At 37.7% G+C, this 25,501-nt stretch overlaps 1 protein-coding gene across 3 annotated transcripts in view; it reads left to right on the forward strand.

Annotated features, from left to right (window-relative positions):
- ELMO1 (engulfment and cell motility 1) overlaps positions 1-25,501 on the forward strand; it is a 367,271-nt gene that overhangs the window by 202,384 nt on the left and 139,386 nt on the right. For 2 of the 3 annotated variants that reach the window (XM_039336764.1, XM_039336765.1), the window contains exon 15: positions 24,106-24,214. In XM_039336764.1, coding sequence (XP_039192698.1) covers positions 24,106-24,214 — 109 coding nt within the window. Of the gene's footprint in view, positions 1-7,931; positions 8,197-24,105; positions 24,215-25,501 lie in introns of those variants that run through there. The other variant, XM_039336766.1, reaches the window with a different exon arrangement.

A 25,501-nucleotide genomic window follows, 5' to 3' on the forward strand; every position in this document is an offset into this window, starting at 1 on the left:
AATGATAGAAGGTGTTGAAGCTACAGGAACCTTGGGGGGGAATGTTCATACAATATTTGAATTCAACATTATGCAAGCACAAGCAATAGAACAAAGTCAAGCACGAGTCTTGGAGTTTAAGAGAGCTAATTTCAATAAATTTAGAGTGACCTTGGGAAGGATTCCATGGATAAGGATCCTCAAGGGAAAAACAACTCAAGAAATTTGGGAAACTTTGAAAAGTTAGATTATAAAATACCAATGAAAAAGAAAAACAACAGTTCTCAAAACAAACCAGCATGGTTGCATAAAGAACTCTCTGATAAATTGAAACACAAAAAGGACAAGTATAAAAGGTGGAAAGAGGGGCACATAATAAGGCAGAATATCAGCTAATAGCCCAATCCTGCAAAGACGAAATGAGGAAACCTAAGGCTTGTGACAAAAGTCAAAAATAACAACAACAAAAAGCTTTTTCAACATGTAATGAACAAGGAAACAGTCAAGGAAATGATTGGTCCATTAATGAGAGAAAGTGGCAAGAAGGTGACAAACAACAGGGAGAAAGCAGAACTGCTTATCTCGTTTTTTATATCCGCCTTTACACACACACAAAAAACAGTCCAACCTCTCAAAAAAGTACCATAAAAAACAGATTAGGAATACAAGTTAGGATAGGCAACAAAATGGTAAGTGAACACCTGTCCATTGTAGATGATTTCAAATCATTTTTATGAGCAGTGACCTATTTATCAAGTTTTAGCACTTCTGTAAGCTCACACAATTCATTTGAAATCTCAGGCTCCTTTTTCTCCTGAGACCTAGTGGCTACTGGGGCAGCTAGCTGCTTCGAGGGGATGATCAGTTGAACCACTTCAGCTTTAATACTATTGTATTGAGGCAATCTAGACAAAGTGTTCACCATAAAAAAAATTGCTCCTGGAATATAGTGCAGGGTAAAATTGAATTGATTAAAGTATTGACTTGTTTAGGGGATAACTTGCACAGAGTTTTCAGAGGCTCTCAGATGGGCTTTTTGCCCCTTCTAGAAAGTGCCGCTAAGTAAACAGGGCCCACCAGACCACATATGCTTCCTTCTCCCATGCTGTCAACCTCTGTTCAGTTTCAGTAAGTTTTTTTAGAGGGTTGTAGCAGGCCCTGGATATTCCTTTGTAATAGTACAGGGCCTGCTACTATTCAGGCCCTTGCTTGCAACTGCCTGAATTACAAAAGGAGTAATTGGATCAGGGTACTTTAGCACAGACTCCACTGCAAACAGCCATTTGAGTTTTTTGAATGTCGCTTGGCACTCCATGGTCCATTTAAGTGATTGGCTTGGCTTTGGCTTGCCCTCACCCTTAGTTTTTAACAGGTTGGTGATTGGTAACATGAGTTTTGCAAATTATTTCCCGGTAGAAATTGGCAAAGTTTAGGAAACTTTCTAAGTGCTTCCTATTGCGGGGAGGGCCCCACTCTAACACTTCCTTTACCTTTTCTGCTTCCATTTCTACTTCTTCATTAGATATATCTTGGTGACATTCATATTTATAAAGCTTTGCATACAATTTGGCTGCTCAGAGCCTTTTTAGGACTGCCTGCACCAATTTCACACATTCTTCCATAGTATATATTCAAATATCAACCAAATACACCAACACCCCCTTGTACAAGTAGTCACGCAACATCTCATTGATCAGTTGCATGAACATAGCTGGGGGCCCCTGCAGACCAAAGGGTAGCACCCAGAATGGAAAACATCCCAGAGGGCAGTAAATGCTGTTTTCCTTTTATTGCCCTCCTTGATCTGAATCTGATAATAAGCTTCCCACAGATTTAATTTACTGAAGATTTTGCCTTTGGCTAAATGTGCAAGCATCGTGACAATGGGTAGACATTTTCTATGCACACTGCGTTTATCCCTCTATATTCAAGTGTTCCATCTTTTTATCCCAGAATAGTATCAAGGCTGCCACTCGAAGTCTAGCCAGTTGAATAAATCCCAGTTTTAAGTTTTTATCGATGAAAATGCAAAGCTATTGTACCTTTCACAGAGTCATTGAGTACAGCTTAGGTTTTGAGAATTTAGTCCCAGGAAGAATTTCAATACTGCAGTAGATCCCAGTACTTCTTGGGGATTCTTGATTTGATTCTTGGGTGCTCCTATGGAACAATCCCTAGCTCCGACCTCCACCCATTTCAGCACTGTCTCACAGGTTCTCGGAGCTGGCTTTTCTACCTTCCACCCCTGGGTTTGGTAGATCAGCACTCCATAGCTCGTTTCCCCTCTTTCCTACATTTGAAGCACACCGTAGATTGTGGTCTGAGTCCAGATTCACTCTACACTTATTTCAGAATTTTCTTATACTCAGGAGGGGAGGATTTGCATCAACTGAGGCCAGCATGGTATCGGTCTCAGGCTAGGTCGATCTCTACTTCATCTGCCAGCACATACCAGTGTTGTTGTACAGTGCATGGGGCCCCAATGAAATGCAGGCATGGTAGACGTTGTTGAGGGAATCTTTGAAGCAATCAATCAGGATGTCTTCAGATCATGTGACTAAGCTGGCACACCAACTCTCAGAACTCCTGGGTGTATGCAGCCACTGATTGCTAACCTTGGATGATGGTCTCATCCTGGTCCACACCTTGTGCTGTTCCAGTGGGTTCTCGAAACATTGGCGAAAACTGCCATGAAGTGGTTGTAGTTCCGTAGCTGGGGGGTGTTATCATTATGAAGGGAGACCATTCATTCGGCAGCTGCATCCTCAAGAGCTATGGTCATGCATTCTGCTCAGGCTGCCTCTGTCCCGAATTCAGCTGCATACACTTGCATGTAGTTTCAAACTTGCACCAGAAAGAACCCCAGTTGCTTTACTTTCCTATTCTTTACTTCCTGGCATCTCAGAAGTGCAGCTCCTGCAGATGGAGGGACTTGCACAGAAGTTGCTACTGGTGCCGACACTGCTGGTACTGGCACCAGTCCAGGTGAAGCAAATGCATTTGCTGCCGTGACTACTGGCATGGCAGCTCTGTCCATGGTTTGATTTGGGACAGTTCAAGGAGCCTGAGCAGTCATCTGAGTGAGAGTTTCCCAGGCTCTCCAATTCTTGATTACCTTTTGCAACAGGTACAGGGCATGACTCAGCATGGCATTCTTGGGGTCCACATCAAGAGGGGGGGCACTTCTGTCTCCCTCACACTATTCCTACCTGTGGGAACCTCTGCTTTGTCATGTGAAAGTTGCCTCCAAGGGTCATTCCTCTGGGTCTTCCTTTCATCCCATGACTAACTGGGCCTCTTAAATGTCTAGTTCCTCCAGCCATTCCATTTCATCTTGGATGTAGCGCAGTCTGGGAGGAAACCCACCCTGTCTCCTCCAGTTTGCTCTCATGGCTGGAAGTTTAGATGCTTGGTCCCCATGATGGACTGCAGTCTCTGGGTTGACCATTAAAGCAGACCTTGCCTAAAGTCAGGGCTGCCTCTGATAAATCCCTAGGAAAGAAAACCCTTGACTCCACAGATTCAGAGAAAAGATAATTTTAGTAGAAAAGAACTGATTGCAGCAAAAGTCAGGCAAGGTCTGAAGCAAAATGTGTGTGAAGAAACTAACCCCAGAGCCCATCCCCCAGTAGCTAGGCAACCAGAGTTCAAACATCAAAGGAAGATGTTTGGGGAATATTTCTGGTCCAGGTGTATCACTTCTCCTTCGTGCAAGCTGTTCATTGGACAGTTGGCCTTGAAAATGTTAAACAGACCAATCTGACCTCTCTGAGTTCAGGCATCCCTATCACTTCTCAGAAATTCCAGTCTCACACCTCCTCCACACTTCTCTCAAATACCCATTGCTTTCTCCTTCCCATTTCCATGACAGATTCAGCAAGCTTGAAAGAAAGCAAAGTTGCAGGCTGACACCCAATCAAGATTTTGCTGTTGTAAAAAAAAATGCAGGCTTTGACTTCAAAAAGATGTGGGGAATTGACTCAGTTCTAAGTCTGTAGAATCCATACTTCTTACCAACAAATCTTTCAGACCTGATTCATTTTGTGAATCTTATTTACTGTACAACTAAATGCATCTAAATATTTTCCACAACTATTATCATTTCATCAAACTTAAAAAAAACCTTTGAAATAGGAATTGCATATTACCAAATAGTCTTTTTTCAAATATTAGCTTGCCTCTAATTGATACATTAATATATTGTTACTCTGAGTAATTTGGCAATGATAAATAAAAGAACACAGGAATCCTCAGAATGAAAAAATAAAGAAACAGGAAAGATACTGTCCGGATATTTTGATCCACAATTAAAAGAAGAACTAAAAAAAGCTCCAAACAATTTGCAAATTAGTAAAATGCCAAAATCCTGTAGGGAGAGTCCAGTGTAGATGTAAACAAAATGAAAACCCTTTCACAACTCCAGAACACTCCATGTTTTTCTTACAAACAGCACAAGTTATTCAGAATAACAACATAAATCCAAAGGAAAAAGAAAAAAAAGAACAGATAAAGTTCTGTAGAGAGTTAAAATAAATCAGCATTCAAACAATCAGCTTTTTAAAGATAAAAGGCAAAATAAAACAAAAGCTTCAAAAAATGAAGTTAAAACCCAAGAGGAAAGATGGATGACCATGCCTTTCCAATCGCTCCCAGACGGAAATGGAGTCTTCAAGATTCCCCTTCCCAGATAAGTCCACAGCATCTGAAAACTGTTTTGGTCATTCCTAAGTGCTTCCATTCAACTCCAGGGAAGAGCTAGCTTTGGCAGTAAAATTGGCAGATCATCAACAGGAAAAAGAAAAAGTTCCTACTGTTCAGCAGCCATCTTGGCAAGGAATCCACTTTAGAATTTATGAAGATATTGAAGTGATGTATAAAGAAGCAGGATAAGAAAAATAGTGATGTCTTTGAATATTGATGTTGGAGCCTGAGAATATCATGGAAAGCCAAGAAAACAAACTAATGAATCATTTAAGAAGTAATGTAAGGTTCTAAGGACTAGGTTAAATTAGCCTATTTCAGATACATTACGTGAAGACCCAGTTGTCTGGAAAAGAAATGTGTGAATGCTGTGAAAGGTGGAAAAAAAAGAAGAGAATGACTAGCAGCAACATGGATGGATAAGTATACTATAACTTGAAAGAACAAGTTAGGAATGGATCCTCATAGAGAAGATCTATGTGGTTGCTAGGAGTCAAAAATGATTAGGTGGCACATAACCCATTCAGTTAAAAGAAGGGGGCTCTAAAGTCTTCAAGAGAATTTGCCTAAAGTCTTCCAGAGAATTTGAGAATAATCTTCCCTTCTCTCAGAACTGATTTTTAATTTCCATAATCTTAAAACCAGCATGGCGAGCAGTTGTACTGGGTGATAATAGTTGTAGTCTGATAAAACATAGCAAGTGAAATTATGGAAGAGTGTTCTTCCTAATATTTGGCTAAATTGTATGAATTTTGAAAGCCAGTTCATTTTAATCTTTGATTAATCACATTCTTTTTAATCTTAAAATTAACTTTAATCTACTTTTGATTAATAATAATAATAATAATAATAATAGGAAGAAGAAGAAGGAGAAGGAGAAGAAGAAGAAGAAGAAGAAGAAGAAGAGGAAGAGGAAGAGGAAGAAGAAGAAGAAGAAGAAGAAGGAGGTTGGAAAGGACTTTGAAAGTCATCGGGTCCAACCCCCTGTTCAGGCAGGAAACCCTACACCATTTCGGACAAATGGCTGTCCAGTCTCTTAAAAACTTCCAATGTTGGAGCATTCACCGCTTCTGGAGGCAGGTTGTTCCACTGGTTAATTGTTCTAACTGTCAGGAAGTTTCTCCTTAGTTCTAGGTTGCTTTTCTCCTTGATCAGTTTCCATCCGTTGCTTCTTGTCCTGCTTTCAGGCGCCTTGGAGAATAAAGAACACAAGTTTTATTTAAACTTGTGTTGCTGCTTTCTTCAGTAATTCTGCACATTCAAATTCTATCTCAAAATAGAACTCTCTGTATGAGAGCTACAGGGAGGTTGTTCTCCTACATATGAAATCTCTTGTATTAGCTTTTTCAGTATACCTGATGTTTCCCAAATTAATTGAGAAATGAAGTCTTTACTTTTTTATTAACTCCTACATGATATAACTGTTTAGATTAGGTTTCTTGCTTCATTTTTATTGTAGTAATTCAGTATTTTACCTATTTTTATTTGTCAAAGTTAAACATTTTTAAAATATGTCTCTTAATTTTTGGGAGATTTTTTGATTATTAAAATACGTATATCCCATTGGTTTTTGAGACAAAATAGCTTAGCTATTTTCCGGTTATACAGTATATATACAGTATAACAGCTATCATTCTTGACCTCACCTTGTAATGACTTTGGAAGAAGAAGGCAAGGGATTCATTTGTGAAGTACATAATTTTTTTTTTCTTGGAAAGTTAAACTACCCATGTTCTAACTACACAGAGCTGTAAATCTAAGTACAGACAAACACTTGTCCTTGTGTCACAAAAGAAACAAGAGGAAAGCTCCCTTCTCACAAAAGAGTATTACCAACTCCAAAGAAATCACCTATTCTTGTTGACTTTTAAATCATATAGGCATTTAATGGGATGGGATGGCAATATTGTCAATTTTTCAAGTATCAGTCTAACTTCGATATATCTTTTTTGCAAAAAAATGGATTTAATATAGAACTAGATAGTTATCATATTAACTAATGCAAGATATTTCAGAGAAAGGAAGCTAAGCATTCTACTGGAGGAGTAGCAATTCTACTTAGCAAAGGGTAGAAATAAATTGCATATCCCTTTATCCTTAGAACATTTGTTATTAACTTCTTTGTTATACTTCAGAGATATAGAAATTATTATCTTTGTTGTCTGTGCTCTCCGCCTAGAATACAGATACATACCAGAGCTATTTGGAAGCAAATAGATAATTATATAGATCTCTGTACCTGTATAGAGCCATAGCACTGAAGGAAATATTCAGAAGTCATTACAAAAACAGAACAGGCAGAAACATTCTATAAGTTCTATAAAAGAAGGAAGTATTAGGAAGAAATTCAGGCAGGCTGCTCACTGACTCATTGGAATGTAAGGTGGTGAGGTGTAAAGGAAAAACACAAGCTTGCAAGATTCTGTTAATATAGCCTAAATATTTTTTAAAAGCTTGACAAAGCTTAGTTCTAATCTTGTGAAGTTGGTTTCCCAATTTGGAGCCTCAAAGGATAAACAGTCCTGAAACCTATACAGCAGAGTTTTAGTGGGTGGAGATCTAAATGGTAGGGTGGATAGACAACCAGATTCTTTTTCAGAAATGTAAGTGCCAGGAAGAAATATTTGCAACATATATTCCTCTACATGCTTGAATAAACAATGCATTACAAACTCTATCTGACCAGATTATGTGGGCTGGAGAGAAATACCCAGATTCGCTCCTCATTGTGTTAGGACATTTCAACAGTGCTAATTTAAACCAAGAGTTACTATTTTCAGCATGTCAACTGTCTTACTAGAGGCAAGAATGCTTTAGATCACAGCTATACAAAATTAAAAGATACTTATCAGTCTTTACCATGAGCAGTTGTGGGACACTCTGATCATTGTATGATTCACCCTATACCTGTTTAGAGACAAAAGCTTAAAACCATAAAACCAGTAATTGAATCAGTGAAGTATTGGACTGAGGAGGCAAAGTTAAAGCTACAGTCTTGCTTTGATTGCACAGATTGGAATGTTTTCGAAGATACCTCTGCAGACTTGGATGAACTCACAGATACTGTAACATCATATGTTAGTTTTTGTGAAGATCAGAAACTTACGAATTCACAGTAACAACAAGCCTTTGTTCACAGCTAAACTCAAGCATCTACAATGTGCCAAAGAGGAAGCCTACAGGAAAGGAGATAAAATACTATACAATCAGACCAGAAGTGTATTAGCAAGGGAGATCAGAGCAGCAAAAAGAAGCTGCCCTGAGGCATTAGCTCTCAACAAATGAACCAGCAAATGTGTGGAAAACTCTTAAAAATATAACTAGTTACAACAAATTTCCTTTCCATGCTGAAGGGAATCACATCTATCACCACCATCTCCATGTCAGATACATCAACAGCAGCCAAGCTTCCTACAACTGACCCTATCCCTTTGGGGCCCCCATCTTTGATGATCACAGAAAAAGATGTGCAAGATCTATTTCACAGACAAAAGCTTGGAAAAGCACATGGCTAAGGTAAGATAACTCTTTGCTTGAAAGCTTGTGATGGCTTTATTTATCACTGGAGATATGCTATGTTCCTTCTTGCTTCAAACGTTCTACTATCATCCCAGTGCTGAAGAAACTCTCCATCAAGGACCTGAATGACTATAGATTGGTTGCCCTAACATCTGTAGTTATGAAAATCTTTGAAAGGTTAGTGCTGGCCCACTTGAAAACCATCATGGATCTCCTATTAGACCCCTTGCAATTTGCCTACTGAGCAAGTAGATCGGCACATAATGCTGTTAATATGGCTCTGCATTACATCCTACAACATCTTGAATCTTCCTAGGACCTATGCAGGTGTCCTTTTTTATAGACTTCAGCTCAGCATTCAATACCACTATTCCAGATATTCTTCTAATTAAACTGATTCAGCTAGCTGTGCCTGATCACACTTGAAAGTGAATCATAAACTTTCTAACAGACAGAAAGCAGCAGGTGAAACGAAGCAAAATCACATCAGATACTTGTACAATTAGCACAGAAGTCCCCTTAGGCTGTGTGTTCTCTCTACTTTTCTTTTCTCTATATAGCCAATGACTACATCTCAAAGGATCCCTCTGTTAAAGTACTGAAGCTTGCAGATGATACAACAGTGATTGGTCTCATTCGAGACAACAATGAAACTGCATACAGATGGGAAGTTGAACAACTAGCCTTGTGGTGCAGCTGGAACAATCTTGAACTGAACACACTCAATATAGAAATGATAGTAGATTTTAGGAGAAGCCCTCCTATTCTATCACGTCTTACAGTGCTAGACAACACAGTATCAACAGTAGAGACCTTCAGGTTTCTAGGTTCTATAATATCCAAAGACTTAAAATGGACACCTAACATCAAAAATATCATTAAAAAAGCACAACAAAGAATTTTCTTTGTGTGCTAACTCAGAAAGCTGAGTCTGCCCAAGGAGCTGCTGATATAGTTTTACACAGGAATTATTGAGTCTGTCATTTGCATCTTTATAACTCTGGTTTGGTACTGCAATCAAACAAGATAGACGCAACTGCAGACAAAACAATTGCTTCCAGCCTGCCTTCCATTGAGGACCTGTATACTGCATAAGCCAGGAGAAGGGCTGTGAAAATATCTACAAACCTTTCACATCCTGGACATAAACTGTTTCAACTTTTTCCCTCAAGAAGGGCATTGCACATCAAAACAATCAGATACAAGGACAGTTTTTCCCCATGCCATCGCTCTGCTAAACAACTTAATCTCAAACACTGTCAAACTATCTAGTAGGGCTGTATTAGTATTATCCTTCTTATATTTCCTATTACCTATTTCCTTATCTTCTTATGGCTATAATTTGGTTGCTTGTATCTTACGATTTATATGAATTGCTTTATTTAGTATCCTAGTATGATTTAAGTTGATTGCTTATTTAGTATCCTATGACTATCACTTATGATTATGAATATATTTTATGATGATTATGATCATGATTTATCACTTGTTGCTTGTATGTACACTGAGAGCTTATGCTCCGGAGACAGATTCCTTTTGTGTCCAGTCACACCTGGTCAATTAAAAAATCTGTTTTCTTCTCTTCTCTTCTCTTCTCTTCTCTTCTCTTCTCTTCTCTTCTCTTCTCTTCTCTTCTCTTCTCTTCTCTTCCCTTCCCTTCCCTTCCCTTCCCTTCCCTTCCCTTCTATTTCTGCTCTGGTGTGCTATGCTATGCTATTCTCTGTATTGGGTTTGTACACATTAAAAAAGTATTCTCAACTTTAGTAATTTTAAGATGTGTGGACTTCAAATCACAGAGACTGGCAAAATGTATAAATGCAATATAGTAATTGAAAATGGCTGAGAATAGTTTTTCTCAAGTGGATCGTTGCTAGATTTATCCAGTTTATACAGGATCTTTAAACTTTTGTTCTACTTAATAAACAAATACCATGTGGGTTTTTTAAGCTTTTGTTTAGAACTTTATCATTCAATTCCATTCCCAAAAAGTATGGAATCCCAATTCAGATTGGAATGGAAGCTCTTAGAGCTTTTCCCATGAAAATTCAAATAAAATCAGGCTATTTGCTGGTATAGCTCATCAATAACTATGGAATTAACAAAGAAATAACATCAGGTAAAATATTTTAAATTTTTTTTCAGGAATTTGTAGTATTTTAAAGCATTCTTTTCATGGTGTGAATTTTTCTGCATCAAAATCCTAATGATAGGTCTCCTTTTTATATTTTTAGGAGGACAAGGCAGCATTTTTTCATCAGTGATTAAGCTTAATATTTTAAAAATAAAAATGAGAATTTTCAGGTTTCTTTTAAAGTTTTATTTATTTATTTATTTATTTAATCTATTGCATTAATTGCATGATCATGGTGGGCCCAAAGTTGATACAAGCAAAAATTTGTTTTACTCAGTTGTGATAAGATTCCTGTCAGGTGAAAATAAGTTATTTCACATCTATGTACAGTTTGTGTATAAGAAAGATTTTCACAAACCTATATAACAAATATTCCTTTTCAGTATAAGATTATGTCTCTAAGAGTAAATATTAACTCTGAAGATATCCCATGTAAATGTAATCACTGCAATTCTTTAAAAAAATTCATTAACATGTACTGCAGATATACAGTGGGGCAAAAAAGTATTTAGTCAGCCACCAATTGTGCAAGGTCTCCCACTTAAAAAGATGAGAGAGGCCTGTAATTGTCATCATAGGTAGACCTCAACTATGAGAGACAAAATGAGAAAACAAATCCAGACAATCACATTGTCTGATTTGGAAAGAATTTATTTGCAAATTATGGTGGAAAATAAGTATTTGGTCACCTTACAAACAAGCAAGATTTCTGGCTCTCACAGACCTGTAACTTCTTCTTTAAGAGGCTCCTCTGTCCTCCACTCATTACCTGTATTAATGGCATCTGTTTGAACTTGTTATCAGTATAAAAGACACATGTCCACAACCTCAAACAGTCACACTCCAAACTCCACTATGGTGAAGACCAAAGAGCTGTCGAAGGACACCAGAAACAAAATTGTAGACCTGTACCCGGCTGGTAAGACTGAATCTGCAATAGGCAAGCAGCTTGGTATGAAGAAATCAACTGTGGGAACAATAATTAGAAAATGGAAGACATACAAGACCACTGATAATCTCCCTCGATCTGGGGCTCCACGCAAGATCTCACCCCGTGGGGTCAACATGATCACAAGAACGGTGAGCAAAAATCCCAGAACCACATGGGGGACCTAGTGAATGACCTGAAGAGAGCTGGGACCAATAAACAAAGGCAACTATCAGTAACACACTACACTGCCAGGGACTCAGATCCTATAGTACCAGATGTGTCCCCCGGCTTAAGCCAATACACGTTCGGGCTTGTCTGAAGTTTGCTAGAGAGCATTTGGATGATCCGGAAGAGGATTGGGAGAATGTCCTATGGTCAGATGAAACCAAAGTAAAACTGTTTGGTAGAAACACAACTCGTCATGTTTGGAAGAGAGAGAATGCTGAGTTGCATCCAAAGAATACCATACCTACTGTGAAGCATGGGGGTGGCAACATCATACTTTGGGGCTGTTTCTCTGCAAAGGGACCAGGACAACTGATCCATGGACAGGAAAGAATGAGTGAGGCCGTATATCGTGAGATTTTGAGTGCAAACTTCCTTCCATCAGCAAGGGCATTGAAGATGAAACGTGGCTGGGTCTTTCAGCATGACAGTGATCCCAAACACATCGCCTGGGCAACGAAGGAGTGGCTTCGTAAGAAGCATTTCAAGGTCCTGGAGTGGCCTAGCCAATCTCCAGATCTCAACCCCATAGAATACCTTTGGAGGGAGTTGAAAGTCCGTGTTGCCCAGCGACAGCCCCAAAACATCACTGCTGTAGAGGAGATCTGCATGGAGGAATGGGCCAACATGCCAGCAACAGTGTGTGCCAACCTTATGAAGACTTACAGAAAACGTTTGACCTCTGTCATTGCCAACAAAGGATATATAACAAAGTATTGAAATGAACTTTTGATATTGACCAAATACTTATTTTCCACCATAATTTGCAAATAAATTATTTCCAAATCAGACAGTGTGATTGTCTGGATTTGTTTTCTCATTTTGTCTCTCATAGTTGAGGTCTACCTATGATAACAATTACAGGCCTCTATCATCTTTTTAAGTGGGAGAATTTGCACAATTGGTGGCTGACTAAATACTTTTTTGCCCACTGTATGTTTAATTTCTATATTAAAATTGTATGTTGTTGTTGTTAATTGTGAAGTCGTGTCCGACCCATCACGATCCCATGGACAACGTTCCTCCAGGTCTTCCTGTCCTCTACCATCTTCTGGAGTCCATTTAAGTTCATACCTACTGGTTAAGTGACTCCATCCAGCCATCTCATTCTCTGTTGTCCCTTTCTTCTATTGCCCTCAATCTTTCCCAGCATTAGGCCCTTCTCCAGTGAGTCCTTCCTTCTCATTAGGTGGCCAAAGTATTTGAGTTTCAACTTCAGGATCTGGCCTTCTAAAGAGCAGTCAGGGTTGATCTCTTCTAGGACTGACCGGTTTGAACGCCTTGCAGTCCAAGGGACTCGCAGGAGTCTTCTCCAGCACCATAGTTCAAAGGCCTCAATTCTTGGCGCTCAGCCTTTCTTATGGTCCAACTTTCACAGCCATACATTGCAACTGGGAAAACCATGGCCTGGACTATATGCACTTTTGTTGGCAGGGTGATGTCTCTGCTTTTTAGTATGCTGTCTAGATTTGCCATAGCTTTCCTCCCCAGGAGCAAGCGTCTTTTAATTTCTTGGCTGCAGTCCCCATCTGAGGTGATCTTGGAGCCCAGAAAAATAAAATCTGTCACTACCTCCATTTCTTCCCCATCTATTTGCCAGGAATTGAGAGGGCCGGATGCCATGATTTTGGGTTTCTTAATGTTGAGTTTCAAGCCAACTTTTGCACTCTCCTTCACCCGCATCAAGAGGCTCTTTAGTTCCTCTTCACTTTCTGCCATTAGAGTGGTATCATCTGCATATCTTAGGTTGTTGATATTTCTCCCGGCAATCTTAATTCCAACTTTTGATTCATGTAGCCCTGCCTTTCTCATGATGTGCTCTGCATATAAGTTAAATAGGCAGGGCGACAGTATACAGCCTTGCCGGACTCCTTTTCCAATTTTGAACCAATCAGTGGTTCCGTGTTCGGTTCTCACTGTTGCTTCTTTTTTTTTTTTTTTTTTTTTATTGAAATTTTTCAAAAGTTTTACAAATAAGAATCCACCCCCCCCTCCCCAACCACCCCACCCCCCCCCCGACTTCCCAGAACTGAATATAGGATTATTTAGCAAATATTTTAAAAATAACATTTGCAATTTATAAAATAATTAATAATAATAATAAAAATCACAGTAATAATATATATAATAATAATATACATAACATAAACTTTAAAATGAATAATATATACTAAAAAAGAAAAAAAAGAAATAAGAAAAGAAGAGAGAGAGAGAAAGAAGAAAGAAGAAAGTAGACGAAGAATAAAGCATATATATATAAAAAAAAAATATATATGAATAATAATACGTAAAAAATGTATATATATAAAAAAGAAAAAGAAGAAAGAAAGAAAGAAAAAACAATCATTACAAATTATAAAAAGGCTAAATAATATTTTTCCATATCCAAATTATGTTGTATAAAATTTATCCATTTTTCCCATACCGCAAAAAATTTTTCTTGAGATTGCTCCTTTAAGAAAGCCGAAATCTTTGCCATTTCTGCCAAATACGAAACTTTATGAAACCATTCTTGTAAAGTAGGCAAAGATTCCTTCTTCCAATATTGTCCTATTAACAACCTAGCGGCTGTAATCAAATTTAACATCAATATAACCTCCTTAGCATCACAGTCAATAACAATACCTAGTAAAAATAATTGCGGAGTAAATTTTACCCTCCTTTTAAAAATTCTTTGAATATTCCACCATATCTTAATCCAAAAAGCTTTTATATGCTTACACGTCCACCAAATATGGTAATAGGTAGCATCCAAATATCCACATCTCCAGCATTTCGGCTGTAGATTAGGGTACATAATGGACATTTTCTTTGGGTCAAGGTGCCATCTATAAAACATCTTATAAAAATTCTCTCTTAAATTTTGCGCTTGTGTGAATTTAACATTTCTTATCCAAATAAGTTCCCAAGTATCCATTGAAATCGTTTCACCAATATTCTGTGCCCATTTAATCATACAATCTTTAACTAGTTCAAGTTCTGAATCTAATTCCACTAAAACCCCATAAACTCTCTTAATATGGGTTGGCCTTTGATCTCTTACTTGTTTTAAAAAAATTTCATCTTCTCTAAGCCAGCCCGTTTTACAATCCATCTTCCATCTATCCACTATTTGTCTATATTGGAACCATGAATAAGTTAAATTTTCATGTGTTAATTCTTCCAAAGATTTTAACTGCCAGTCTTGGCCATCCCATCTTAGTAACTGTACGTAAGAGACCTTGTCCATATTTACCCCTTTCCTTATACCTTCTATGGCATGCCGAGGTATAGCCCATAATGGTATTTTGAAGTCACTTTTATAATACTTTCTCCACACTCTTAGCAAAGAGTTTCTTATAATATGAGACTTAAAAACCCAATCCACTTTTTTATTAAATATTAAATAGGCATGCCATCCAAAAAGTAGGTCCCAGCCTTCCAAATGAAGTATTTCTGTATTTGTTAAATTCACCCAGTCGCTAATCAATGTCAATACTACAGCATCATAATACAATTTCATATTTGGTACCTTGAGTCCACCTCTCTCACGAAAATCTTGCATTATTTTAAGTTTCACCCTTGGTTTTTTCCCTGCCCAAACAAATTTATTAATACCTTTTTGCCATTCATCTAAATTACGTTCATTCTTTAAAATAGGTAACATTTGAAACAAAAAAATAAACTTTGGCAGGACATTCATTTTAATAACTGCAATTCTGCCCATAAGGGATAACTGTAAATTATTCCAGTTTTTTAAATCCTTCTGTACCTCCATCCACAGCTTTTCATAATTATTTTTATACAATTTTACATTAGAAGCAGATAATGTAACCCCCAAATATTTTACCTTATCAACGATTTCAAAGTCTGTTAAGTTAACTAAAGCCTGTTTATCACCATTAGTCATATTTTTAGCTAATATTTTGGTCTTATTATTATTAATTTTAAAGCCAGAAACACGTCCATATTGTTGAATCAATTGTAATAATTTCACCACCGAAGAAACAGGTTGAGACAAAGTAACAACCAAGTCATCTGCAAAGGCTCTTAATTTATATTCTTTTTTATTAATTTCTATTCCTTTTATTTCTTGAGACTCCCGAATTTTAATCAACAAAATTTCCAATGTTAAAACAAACAATAACGGAGACAACGGGCATCCCTGTCTTGTTCCTTTTTCTATTACAAAAGCCTCTGACAAACCCCCATTTACAATAATTTGAGCAGTCTGTTTTTGATATATATTGGATAATACTTGTAATATATTTTGTCCAAAATTCATCTCCTTAATTAAACACAGCATAAACTGCCAATTCACTTGGTCAAAGGCTTTTTCAGCATCCAAAAATATCAGGCCTGCAGAGACTTGGTTATTCTTTTCTAAATACTCTAATAAATTAATAATTTGTCTAACGTTATTCTTCATATACCTTCCAGTTATAAAACCCGATTGATCCCTATGTATAAACTGCTGCAAGATCCCCATAAGCCTGTTAGCTAAAATTTTTGCAAAAATTTTATAATCCACATTTAAAAGAGATATAGGCCTATAATTTTTAGGCAAAGTAAGATCTTGACTATCTTTTGGAATCAATGATATAAATGCATTACGCCAGGATGGAGGGATCTCTAACCCCTGTAATAAATTATTAAACAGTTCACACAACGGTTGAATCATCTCTTCTACTAAAGCTTTATAATAAATAGATGTCAACCCATCCGTACCCGGCGCTTTGCCCAATTTCAGTTGTTTAATAGCTGTAACAATTTCTTCCTTAGTAATTAAACCGTTAATCTTTTTTTCCTGATCTTCTGTTAATTTAGGAAAGTTAACTTTGCCTAAATAATTATTTATATCTGTAATTTGAATATTAGTACCCTTATATAATTTTTGATAGTATTCTAAAAAAGATTTCTTAATCAATTCTTTCTGATAAACCAATTTACCATTATAATTTATTTTATCTATATTCCTCTGTTTCTGTTTTTTTCTTAACTGATAAGCCAACCATCTCCCTGGTTTATTAGCATTACAAAATGTATTTTGTTTCATAAATAGCAAATTAGTTGCAGCTTGATCAGCCATCAGCATGTTAAATTGTGTTTTTAACAATTTTAAAGCTCCTTTAACCTTTTCATCTAAGGGATTTGAAATTAAAAGTTTCTCTTTTAATTTAATCTCCTCTTCCAAGTCTTTCCGTTTCTGAGTCTGTTTCTGTCTATGCAAATTATTCATTTTTATCAAAATACCACGCATAAAAGCTTTACTTGCATCCCAGACCATTGAGATTGATGTTCCCTTGTTCATATTTAAAGTAAAATATTCCTTTAAACATTCCTTTAATTTATGAACATTTTTTTCTTGTTTAAATAAATTCTCATTCACCCTCCAGGATCTCCTATCTTCCTTCTCTACAAACAGTTCCATCCAAACTGGACTATGATCGGACAATGTCCTAGGAAAAATTTTTACATTCTTCACCCTGTTGTATAAATCTGTTGTGATCAAAAAGAAATCAATTCTTGAGAAAGATTGGTGTCTATCTGAGAAAAACGTAAAATCCTTTTCTTCTTGATTACGTTCACGCCAATAGTCTCTCAATTCCCAATCTTCTTTCATATCAAAAAAGGCTTTAGGTAATTTAGCCTGTTTAAAAAAGGTAGAAGAGCCTTTTTTGTCCATTTGTATATCTAAGACACCATTCCAGTCTCCCATTAAAATCACAGATCTATAGTCCAACAAAGTTATTTTCTGATGTAGTAACCTATAAAATTGCTCCTGTTGCTGGTTTGGTGCATACAACCCCACAATAAGAATTTTCTTGCCATATAAACCAAGTTCAAGCATAACATATCTTCCGTAAGGATCTGATTCTAACAAGGTAGCAGATAAATTCTGTTTAACATAGATTACCACACCCCCTTTCTTCCCAGGGGCGGGAGATACAAAATGAGATCCCAAGCGAGGATTATTTAAATATTTTTGATCTTTAGCTGTAATATGAGTTTCTTGCAAGCAAATAATATCATTGTTATGTTGTTTCAAATAGTGGTAAATTTTTTTTCTCTTTTGAGGAATGTTTAATCCATTAACATTCCAGGACAGGAGCTTTGCCATCTCCCTTGGCCTTCAGCCTGGAGAAGATCCGCTCAAATTCTGCTGCTGATGAATATGTAGCAGAGCTTTTGGGTCTTGCTCCTCCCACCGGCACTGAAGCAATTTGCTGAGTAGATTCTTCAATTTCTTTTTCTTTTTCTTTTTTCTGTTGTTCTTTTTCTTTACGTTTATGTGCTGCACGGGTCATTCTCTGTTCTTTAACCTCTGGTTGAGACATCCATACCACCTGTCCAGCAGTCATCATCCCTGTACCTTCAGATTTCTGTTCCATCTCTTTGTCACTCAAGACTTTATGCATCATGGGCAAAGGAGAGCCTGCTCCCAGGACCGTTTTATAAAATTCCTTAGCTTTAGCAACTGTATTAAGTCTATAACGTGTCCCCGCATGGCTCAAAACAATGCCCATCGGAATCTCCCATCTAAATGGCATTTGTCTTGCTTTAAGTTCATTTACTAAAAAAGCAAAATCTTTTCTGCTTCTTAAAATTTTAGGTGGAATTTCCTTTAAAATAATAATATCTTGGGCAGCAATCTGAAATCTTTTATTATAAAAAATTTGTAGAATCTGATTTCGCAAAGACTTCTTAGCAAAATATATCACCACATCTCTAGGCAAATTCCTCTGTTTTGCAATCCAAGAATTAACTCTATAAATTCTTTCCACATCCCCACGTAACTCTTCTTTATCAATATTCAAAATAACAGCCAAGTCATTAATCACCATTTCCATCAAATCTTGAGTTTTATCTTCTTTCAGACCCCTTATTCTCAAAGCATATTCCATCTGTCTATACTGGAACATAAGAATATCATCTTGTGAAGTCTCCACTTTTTTCTCCATATCTTGAAATTTATAATCCAAAAGTTCAACTGTTTCTTCAATTTCCTCTACTCTGGAGTCCAGCTTCACAACCACTGAGGCCATTCCAGATAGAGCTAGAAGTATATCATCCCTCAAAATAGCATTATTCTGTTCTAAAAGCTCCTTCATCTCTTTCTTCATTTCCTCCTTAGTTTCAGATTTATTCTGGTCCAAAAGTTGTTTCATTTCCTCCCTAAACTGTGAGACGGCACTTACCATTATTTCTTTAATGTCTTGTGCTGATGTGCCAGATGGGGGAGGTGAAGGTGGAGTGGATTTAGGTTGCTGCACTGAGGGTATTATTTTAAGTTGTTGTTGCACAGTAGAAGTAGCAGGAGAAGAAGTTACTTTAGAAGCTGCAGTAGCTGGTTGTCGTTTTGAAGCCATTTTAATTTATCTTCCTTTCTTCTTAAAAATACCAATAAAAATAAGTAATCCAAAAAAAAATTAAAAATAAGATAAAATAGAATAAAATAAGATCAATCTAAAAGTCCCCAAGAATAAAAAAGTAAAAAAGTAAAAAAAAAGCAGTATTAAACAACAATTCAGCCGATCCGTCTTTTAAAGGAAAAAAAACTTTCAAAACGCCATTTTACTTTCACTCTCACTTTTCCGCCCGAAAAAAAAAGAGAAAGCTCAAAAAAATAAAAAAAAAATCAACACATACTAAATAAACTAAATAAACTAAAAAAAAATAAAATAAAGCTAAACTATAAATAAAATCCTTTAAACAGTTCTGTCCGGTTTAAGATTACTCACGGTTTCTTTAAGTACGGAGATGGTAGCGGCGTCTCGCTTTGTTTCCGAAGAAACAAAGACAGCTGAGAGGCGGAGAAGGCAATGAACTCCGAGGGAACCCTCTTTCTACCCCCCTAAAAATAAAAATCCAGGGAGAGTTAAGAGGTTCTACCTCTATTCATGCGATCTCTACCCCTTCCCTTCGCCCGGGAAGGGGATTGCGAGCCGCGGGCCAGCTGGTAAACGCTGTGCTCCGCGGATCTGACACCTTCTCAGGAGGACGGCTACAAAGTAGCCGCCATCTCCACCGCTTTAACCACCGGAAGTCACTTCTTGACCCGCATATAGGTTTCTCAAGAGACAAATGAGGTGGTCTGGTACTCCCATCTCTTTAAGAACTTGCCACAATTTGTTGTGATCCACATAATCAAAGGCTTTTGCATAGTCAATGCAGCAGAAGTAGATGTTTTTCTGGAACTCCCTAGCTTTCTCCATGATCCAGCGTATGTTGGCAATTTGATCTCTAGTTCCTCTGCCTCTTCAAAATCCTGCCTGTACTTCTGGTAGTTCTCGATCCACATACTGCTGGAGTCTAGCTTGTAGGATTTTAAGCATAACTTTACTAGCATGTGAAATGAGTGCAATGGTGCGATAGTTTGAACATTCTTTGGCATTGCCTTTCTTTGGAATTGGAATGTAAACTGACCTTTTCCAATCCTGTGGCCACTGTTGAGTTTTCCAAATTTGCTGGCAAATTGAGTGTAGCACTTTTACTGCATCGTCTTTTAAGATTGTATATTGAATTCTAACAATAGATTTTAAAATAATAGGTCACCCTAGTATATATCCATTTATTGTATATAACCTGTCAAATGTTAGTGTAGTAGTTTTCAAAATCTTTTGTTTTTTAGAAGATAATTATGCATTCCCTAAAAAATCCAGCATTAGTTATCTTCTGTTGTGTGGCCTAATTATAAAGAAATCATGCATGGATTCTGGGACACAGATCTTACAAGGAAATAGCTCTGTAAGGACTGGAAGAAGCAATATAAAGTCAAAGTGAACATATTGCAATAGTCTCTGCAGAAGATTGAGACTTCCACAATTAACACTTGACAAACAAACTGTTATGCCACATAATGTTTAATTCCATCGGTAGTTAATCCATATATTCTATTATCATATGGAATAAAATAGAAACTTGTTCTAACTCAAGTGAATAGTTTCACAAATTTAGCAATCCTGTGCCAAAGACCAGAGGCAACTTTCAGCAGCTGCCACAGTTTTTGATTTAGTCAATATCGCTCTGAAAATGCCCTTTGCTGTCACCTACTGCTGCATCCAGCCAGATTAAAAGATCAATAACTTTTTATTGATTAAATAAGTAATCCTTTATGGATTACTGCCTTGTCGTGGCGAAGGGGCTTGCGTAACTCAATGAAGCTATAAGCTATGCCGTGCAGGGCCACCCAAGACGGACAGGTTATAGCAGAGAGTTCTGACAAAATGTGATCCACTGGAGAAGGAAATGGCAAACCACTCCAGTATCTTTGCCATGAAAACCCCATGGACAGTACTAAAAGGAAAAAAGATATGACGCTGGAAGATGAGCCCCTCAGGTCGGAAGGTGTCCAATATGCTACTGGGGAAGAGCAGAGGGCTAGTACTAGTAGCGCCAGAAAGAATGAAGCGACTGGGCCAAAGCCGAAAGGACGCTCAGCTGTGGATATATCTGGTGGTGAAAGGAAAGTCCGATGCTGTAAAGATTTTTTCTCCATAGGAACCTGGAATGTAAGATCCATGAATCAAGGCAAGCTAGATGTAGTCAAAAAAGAGATGACAAGACTGAACATCGACATCTTAGGAATCAGCAAACTAAAATGGACAGGAATGGGTGAATTTAACTCAGATGACCATCAGATATACTACTGTGGGCAAGAATCCCTCAGAAGAAATGGAGTAGCCTTCATAGTCAATAAAAGAATAGGAAAAGCAATACTGGGATACAATCCCCAAAATGACAGAATGATCTCAATTCGAATCCAAGGCAAACCATTCAATATCACAGTAGTCCAAATCTATGCCCCAACCACTGGTGCTGAAGAGGATGAAATTGACCGGTTCTATGAAGCCCTACAGCACCTTATAGAATTAACACCAAAAAATGATGTCCTTATCATCATGGGGGATTGGAATGCTAAAGGTAGGAAGCCAAAAGATAACCGGAATAACAGGCAAGTTTGGCCTTGGAGTACAAAATGAAGCAGGGCACAGGCTGATAGAATTTTGTCAAGAGAATACGATGGTCATAACAAACACTCTTTTCCAACAACCCAAGAGACGGCTCTACACATGGACATCACCAGACGGTCAACATAGAAATCAGATTGACTATGTGCTCTGCAGCCAAAGATGGGAGAAAGCTCTATACAGTCAGTAAAAACAAGACCAGGAGCTGACTGTGGCTCAGATCATGAGCTTCTCGTTGCAAAATTTAGGCTTAAATTGAAAAAAGTAGGGAAAAGCACTAGGCCACTCAGGTATGAACTAAATCATATTCCTGATGAATATACAGTAGAGGTGACAAATAGATTTAAGGAACTGGATCTGATAGACAGAGTGCCTGAAGAACTATGGATGGAAGTTCGCAACATTGTACAAGAGGTAGCAACTAAAACCATCCCAAAGAAAAAGAAATGCAAGAAAGCAAAATGGCTGTCTGAGGAAGCTTTGCAAATAGCTGAGGAAAGAAGGGAAGCGAAAGGCAAAGGAGAAAGAGAAAGATACACCCAATTGAATGCAGAATTCCAGAGAGTAGCTAGAAGAGATAAGAATGCCTTCTTAAATGAACAGTGCAAAGAAATAGAAGAAAACAACAGAATAGGGAGGACCAGAGATCTCTTCAAGAAAATTGGAGATATGAAGGGAACGTTTCATGCAAAGATGGGCATGATAAAGGACCAAAATGGCAGAGACCTAACAGAGGCAGAAGAGATTAAGAAGAGATGGCAAAACTACACAGAAGAACTATACAAGAATGAGCTTAACATCCCAGATAACCACAATGAGATGGTCACTGACCTCGAACCAGACATCCTAGAATGTGAAGTGAAATGGGCCTTAGAAAATCTGAGCAACAACAAAGCTAGTGGAGGTGACAGTATTCCAGCTGAGCTATTCAAAATCTTAAAAGACGATGCAGTAAAAGTGCTACACTCAATTTGCCAGCAAATTTGGAAAACTCAACAGTGGCCACAGGATTGGAAAAGGTCAGTTTACATTCCAATTCCAAAGAAAGGCAATGCCAAAGAATGTTCAAACTATCGCACCATTGCACTCATTTCACATGCTAGTAAAGTTATGCTTAAAATCCTACAAGCTAGACTCCAGCAGTATGTGGATCGAGAACTACCAGAAGTACAGGCAGGATTTCGAAGAGGCAGAGGAACTAGAGATCAAATTGCCAACATACGCTGGATCATGGAGAAAGCTAGGGAGTTCCAGAAAAACATCTACTTCTGCTTCATTGACTATGCAAAGCCTTTGATTGTGTGGATCACAACAAATTGGCAAGTTCTTAAAGAGATGGGAGTACCAGACCATCTCATTTGTCTCTTGAGAAATCTATATGCGGGTCAAGAAGCAACAGTGAGAACCGAACACGGAACCACTGATTGGTTCAAAATTGGAAAAGGAGTCCGGCAAGGCTGTATACTGTCGCCCTGCCTATTTAACTTATATGCAGAGCACATCATGAGAAAGGCAGGGCTAGATGAATCAAAAGTTGGAATTAAGATTGCCGGGAGAAATATCAACAACCTAAGATATGCAGATGATACCACTCTAATGGCAGAAAGTGAAGAGGAACTAAAGAGCCTCTTGATGCGGGTGAAGAAGGAGAGTGCAAAAGTTGGCTTGAAACTCAACATTAAGAAAACCAAAATCATGGCATCCGGCCCTCTCAATTCCTGGCAAATAGATGGGGAAGAAATGGAGGTAGTGACAGATTTTATTTTTCTGGGCTCAAAGATCATCTTAGATGGGGACTGCAGCCAAGAAATTAAAAGACGCTTGCTCCTGGGGAGGAAAGCTATGGCAAATCTAGACAGCATTCTAAAAAGCAGAGACATCACCCTGCCAACAAAAGTGCGTATAGTCCAGGCCATGGTTCTCCCAGTTGCAATGTATGGCTGTGAAAGCTGGACCATAAGAAAGGCTGAGCGCCAAAGAATTGAGGCCTTTGAACTATGGTGCTGGAGAAGACTCCTGCGAGTCCCTTGGACTGCAAGGCGTTCAAACCGGTCAGTCCTAGAAGAGATCAACCCCGACTGCTCTTTAGAAGGCCAGATCCTGAAGTTGAAACTCAAGTACTTTGGCCACCTAATGAGAAGGAAGGATTCACTGGAGAAGAGCCTAATGCTGGGAAAGATTGAGGGCAATAGAAGAAGGGGACGACAGAGAATGAGATGGCTGGATGGAGTCACTGAAGCAGTAGGTGTGAATTTGAATGGACTTCAGAAGATGGTAGAGGACAGGAAGACCTGGAGGAACGTTGTCCATAGGGTCGCGATGGGTCGGACACGACTTCGCAACTAACAACAACAACAACTTTTTATTTGGTAATTGTATCTCAAAAGTAAAGTTTGGAATAGTTGTGATTAAACTGAGACTACCTTGCTTAAAAAAAACAACGCTTCTCAAAGGCTATGGGAGAATCTTCCCATTGTTACGATATAAGAATGCAGGATGTAAGGAAGTATTCCAAGCAGGACTTGACAACTAATTTGACTTAAATTTGGGATTGATCTTATTGTTATTATAGTTCCAATCTATTTATCTGTTATAGTTCTGTTTTTCTTTTTGTAATGTCATGGGCTACTCAGAGTCCTTTGAAATAAGTAACTTTGTTTCTATTTCAGATTGTATTGGAAAATAGCAGCCGAGAAGATAAGCATGAATGTCCATTTGGTCGGAGCAGCATTGAATTGACAAAGATGCTGTGTGATATCTTGAAAGTAGGAGAGTTACGTAAGTCTGTCACTGCTTTGTTGGAGCAACCATTTTGTAGAGTAGCAGGGAAAGTATGGTGAATTTTATTAAAACTATACATTAATTTTCTTGTTATCTAGTTAACTTTCTAGCTGTGCAAGGAGTAATTAGAATGAAACATAAAATAATAGAAACTTTTCTTTTCTTTTCCTTTTCTTTGAAAATATCCATGTAGGTTACATACCCTAACTGTGTGGATCAACTCATAGTTAAATGAAAGTATAAAAGTATGATATTTTAGAGAGGATTTATTCTGGTTTCTAGTTTGTTTCAATTCTTTGATGCAGAATTTAATGCATTTATAACAATATGATAATCAGTACATGATATTCTTCTCAAAACCAGACCTAGGGCTCAGCCATAATTAAAGAGCACAGTGATTTTGTATCATTTTGTTTTTGATTTCTTTTGGTGAAACTAGACTAAGAATTGATTTTGAGAAGAAGAAAAATAAGATCTGATATAAAATAAGGCATAATAGGATTTATAATCCAATGGTTTAAAGCATTGATAGGTCTATGGGAATCAGCAATAAGGTCAATTGTTCTGATATGGATTATTAGAGGATCCCAGCAAATCCTGCAATTCCAAAGAAAAGTCCAATGTAAGTAGAACTTGTATCTAAGGCAGTGGTTCTCAACCTGTGGGCCGGGATCCCATTTGGGGTCGAACAACCATTTCACGGGGGTCGCCAAACAACGCAGTCCGCCATTTTTTTCCCTTTTCCTTAGCTGTGCTACTCCCTTTTATTCTATTGGCTTTTGAAAGCCAATAGAATAGACTCTTTTGAACAGAGTCTAATTCTATTGGCTTTCAAAAGCCAATAGGAATTGTCTAGGCTGTCTCTGCCCTGCTGAGCCCGCCAAAAGTTCCATTCTGCAAATGGTGCTGCACCAGTTGAGTAGTCCTCGACTTATGACCGGTTGAGTAGTCCTCGACTTACGATTGGTTGGGGGGTCGCGGCATTAAAAAGGTTGAGAACCACTGATCTAAGGTATACAAATTCAAATCCAATTCCTGAGACTTTCAATAGAAGTTAATGATATGTTATAGGGTTAAGATATACCAAAAGAAAAGTACAAGTAGCTCAGTGAAGATGAAGTATATGGAATTAATTCAAGTAAAGAGGAAGGAATTCTGTTGATTATTCTGACATTATACTGTTAATGTTATATAATTAGTAAGTATTTTATAAATATCACAGAGAGCAATATTGAATAGTTGTAAATATATTTGTGTCTGGTTGAATGTTATATTATTTCTTCA

Source organism: Crotalus tigris, unplaced genomic scaffold, assembly GCF_016545835.1.
Source record: "Crotalus tigris isolate CLP2741 ecotype Arizona unplaced genomic scaffold, ASM1654583v1 scf7180000017666.379230911805:20528666, whole genome shotgun sequence".
Classification (NCBI taxonomy): domain Eukaryota; kingdom Metazoa; phylum Chordata; class Lepidosauria; order Squamata; family Viperidae; genus Crotalus; species Crotalus tigris.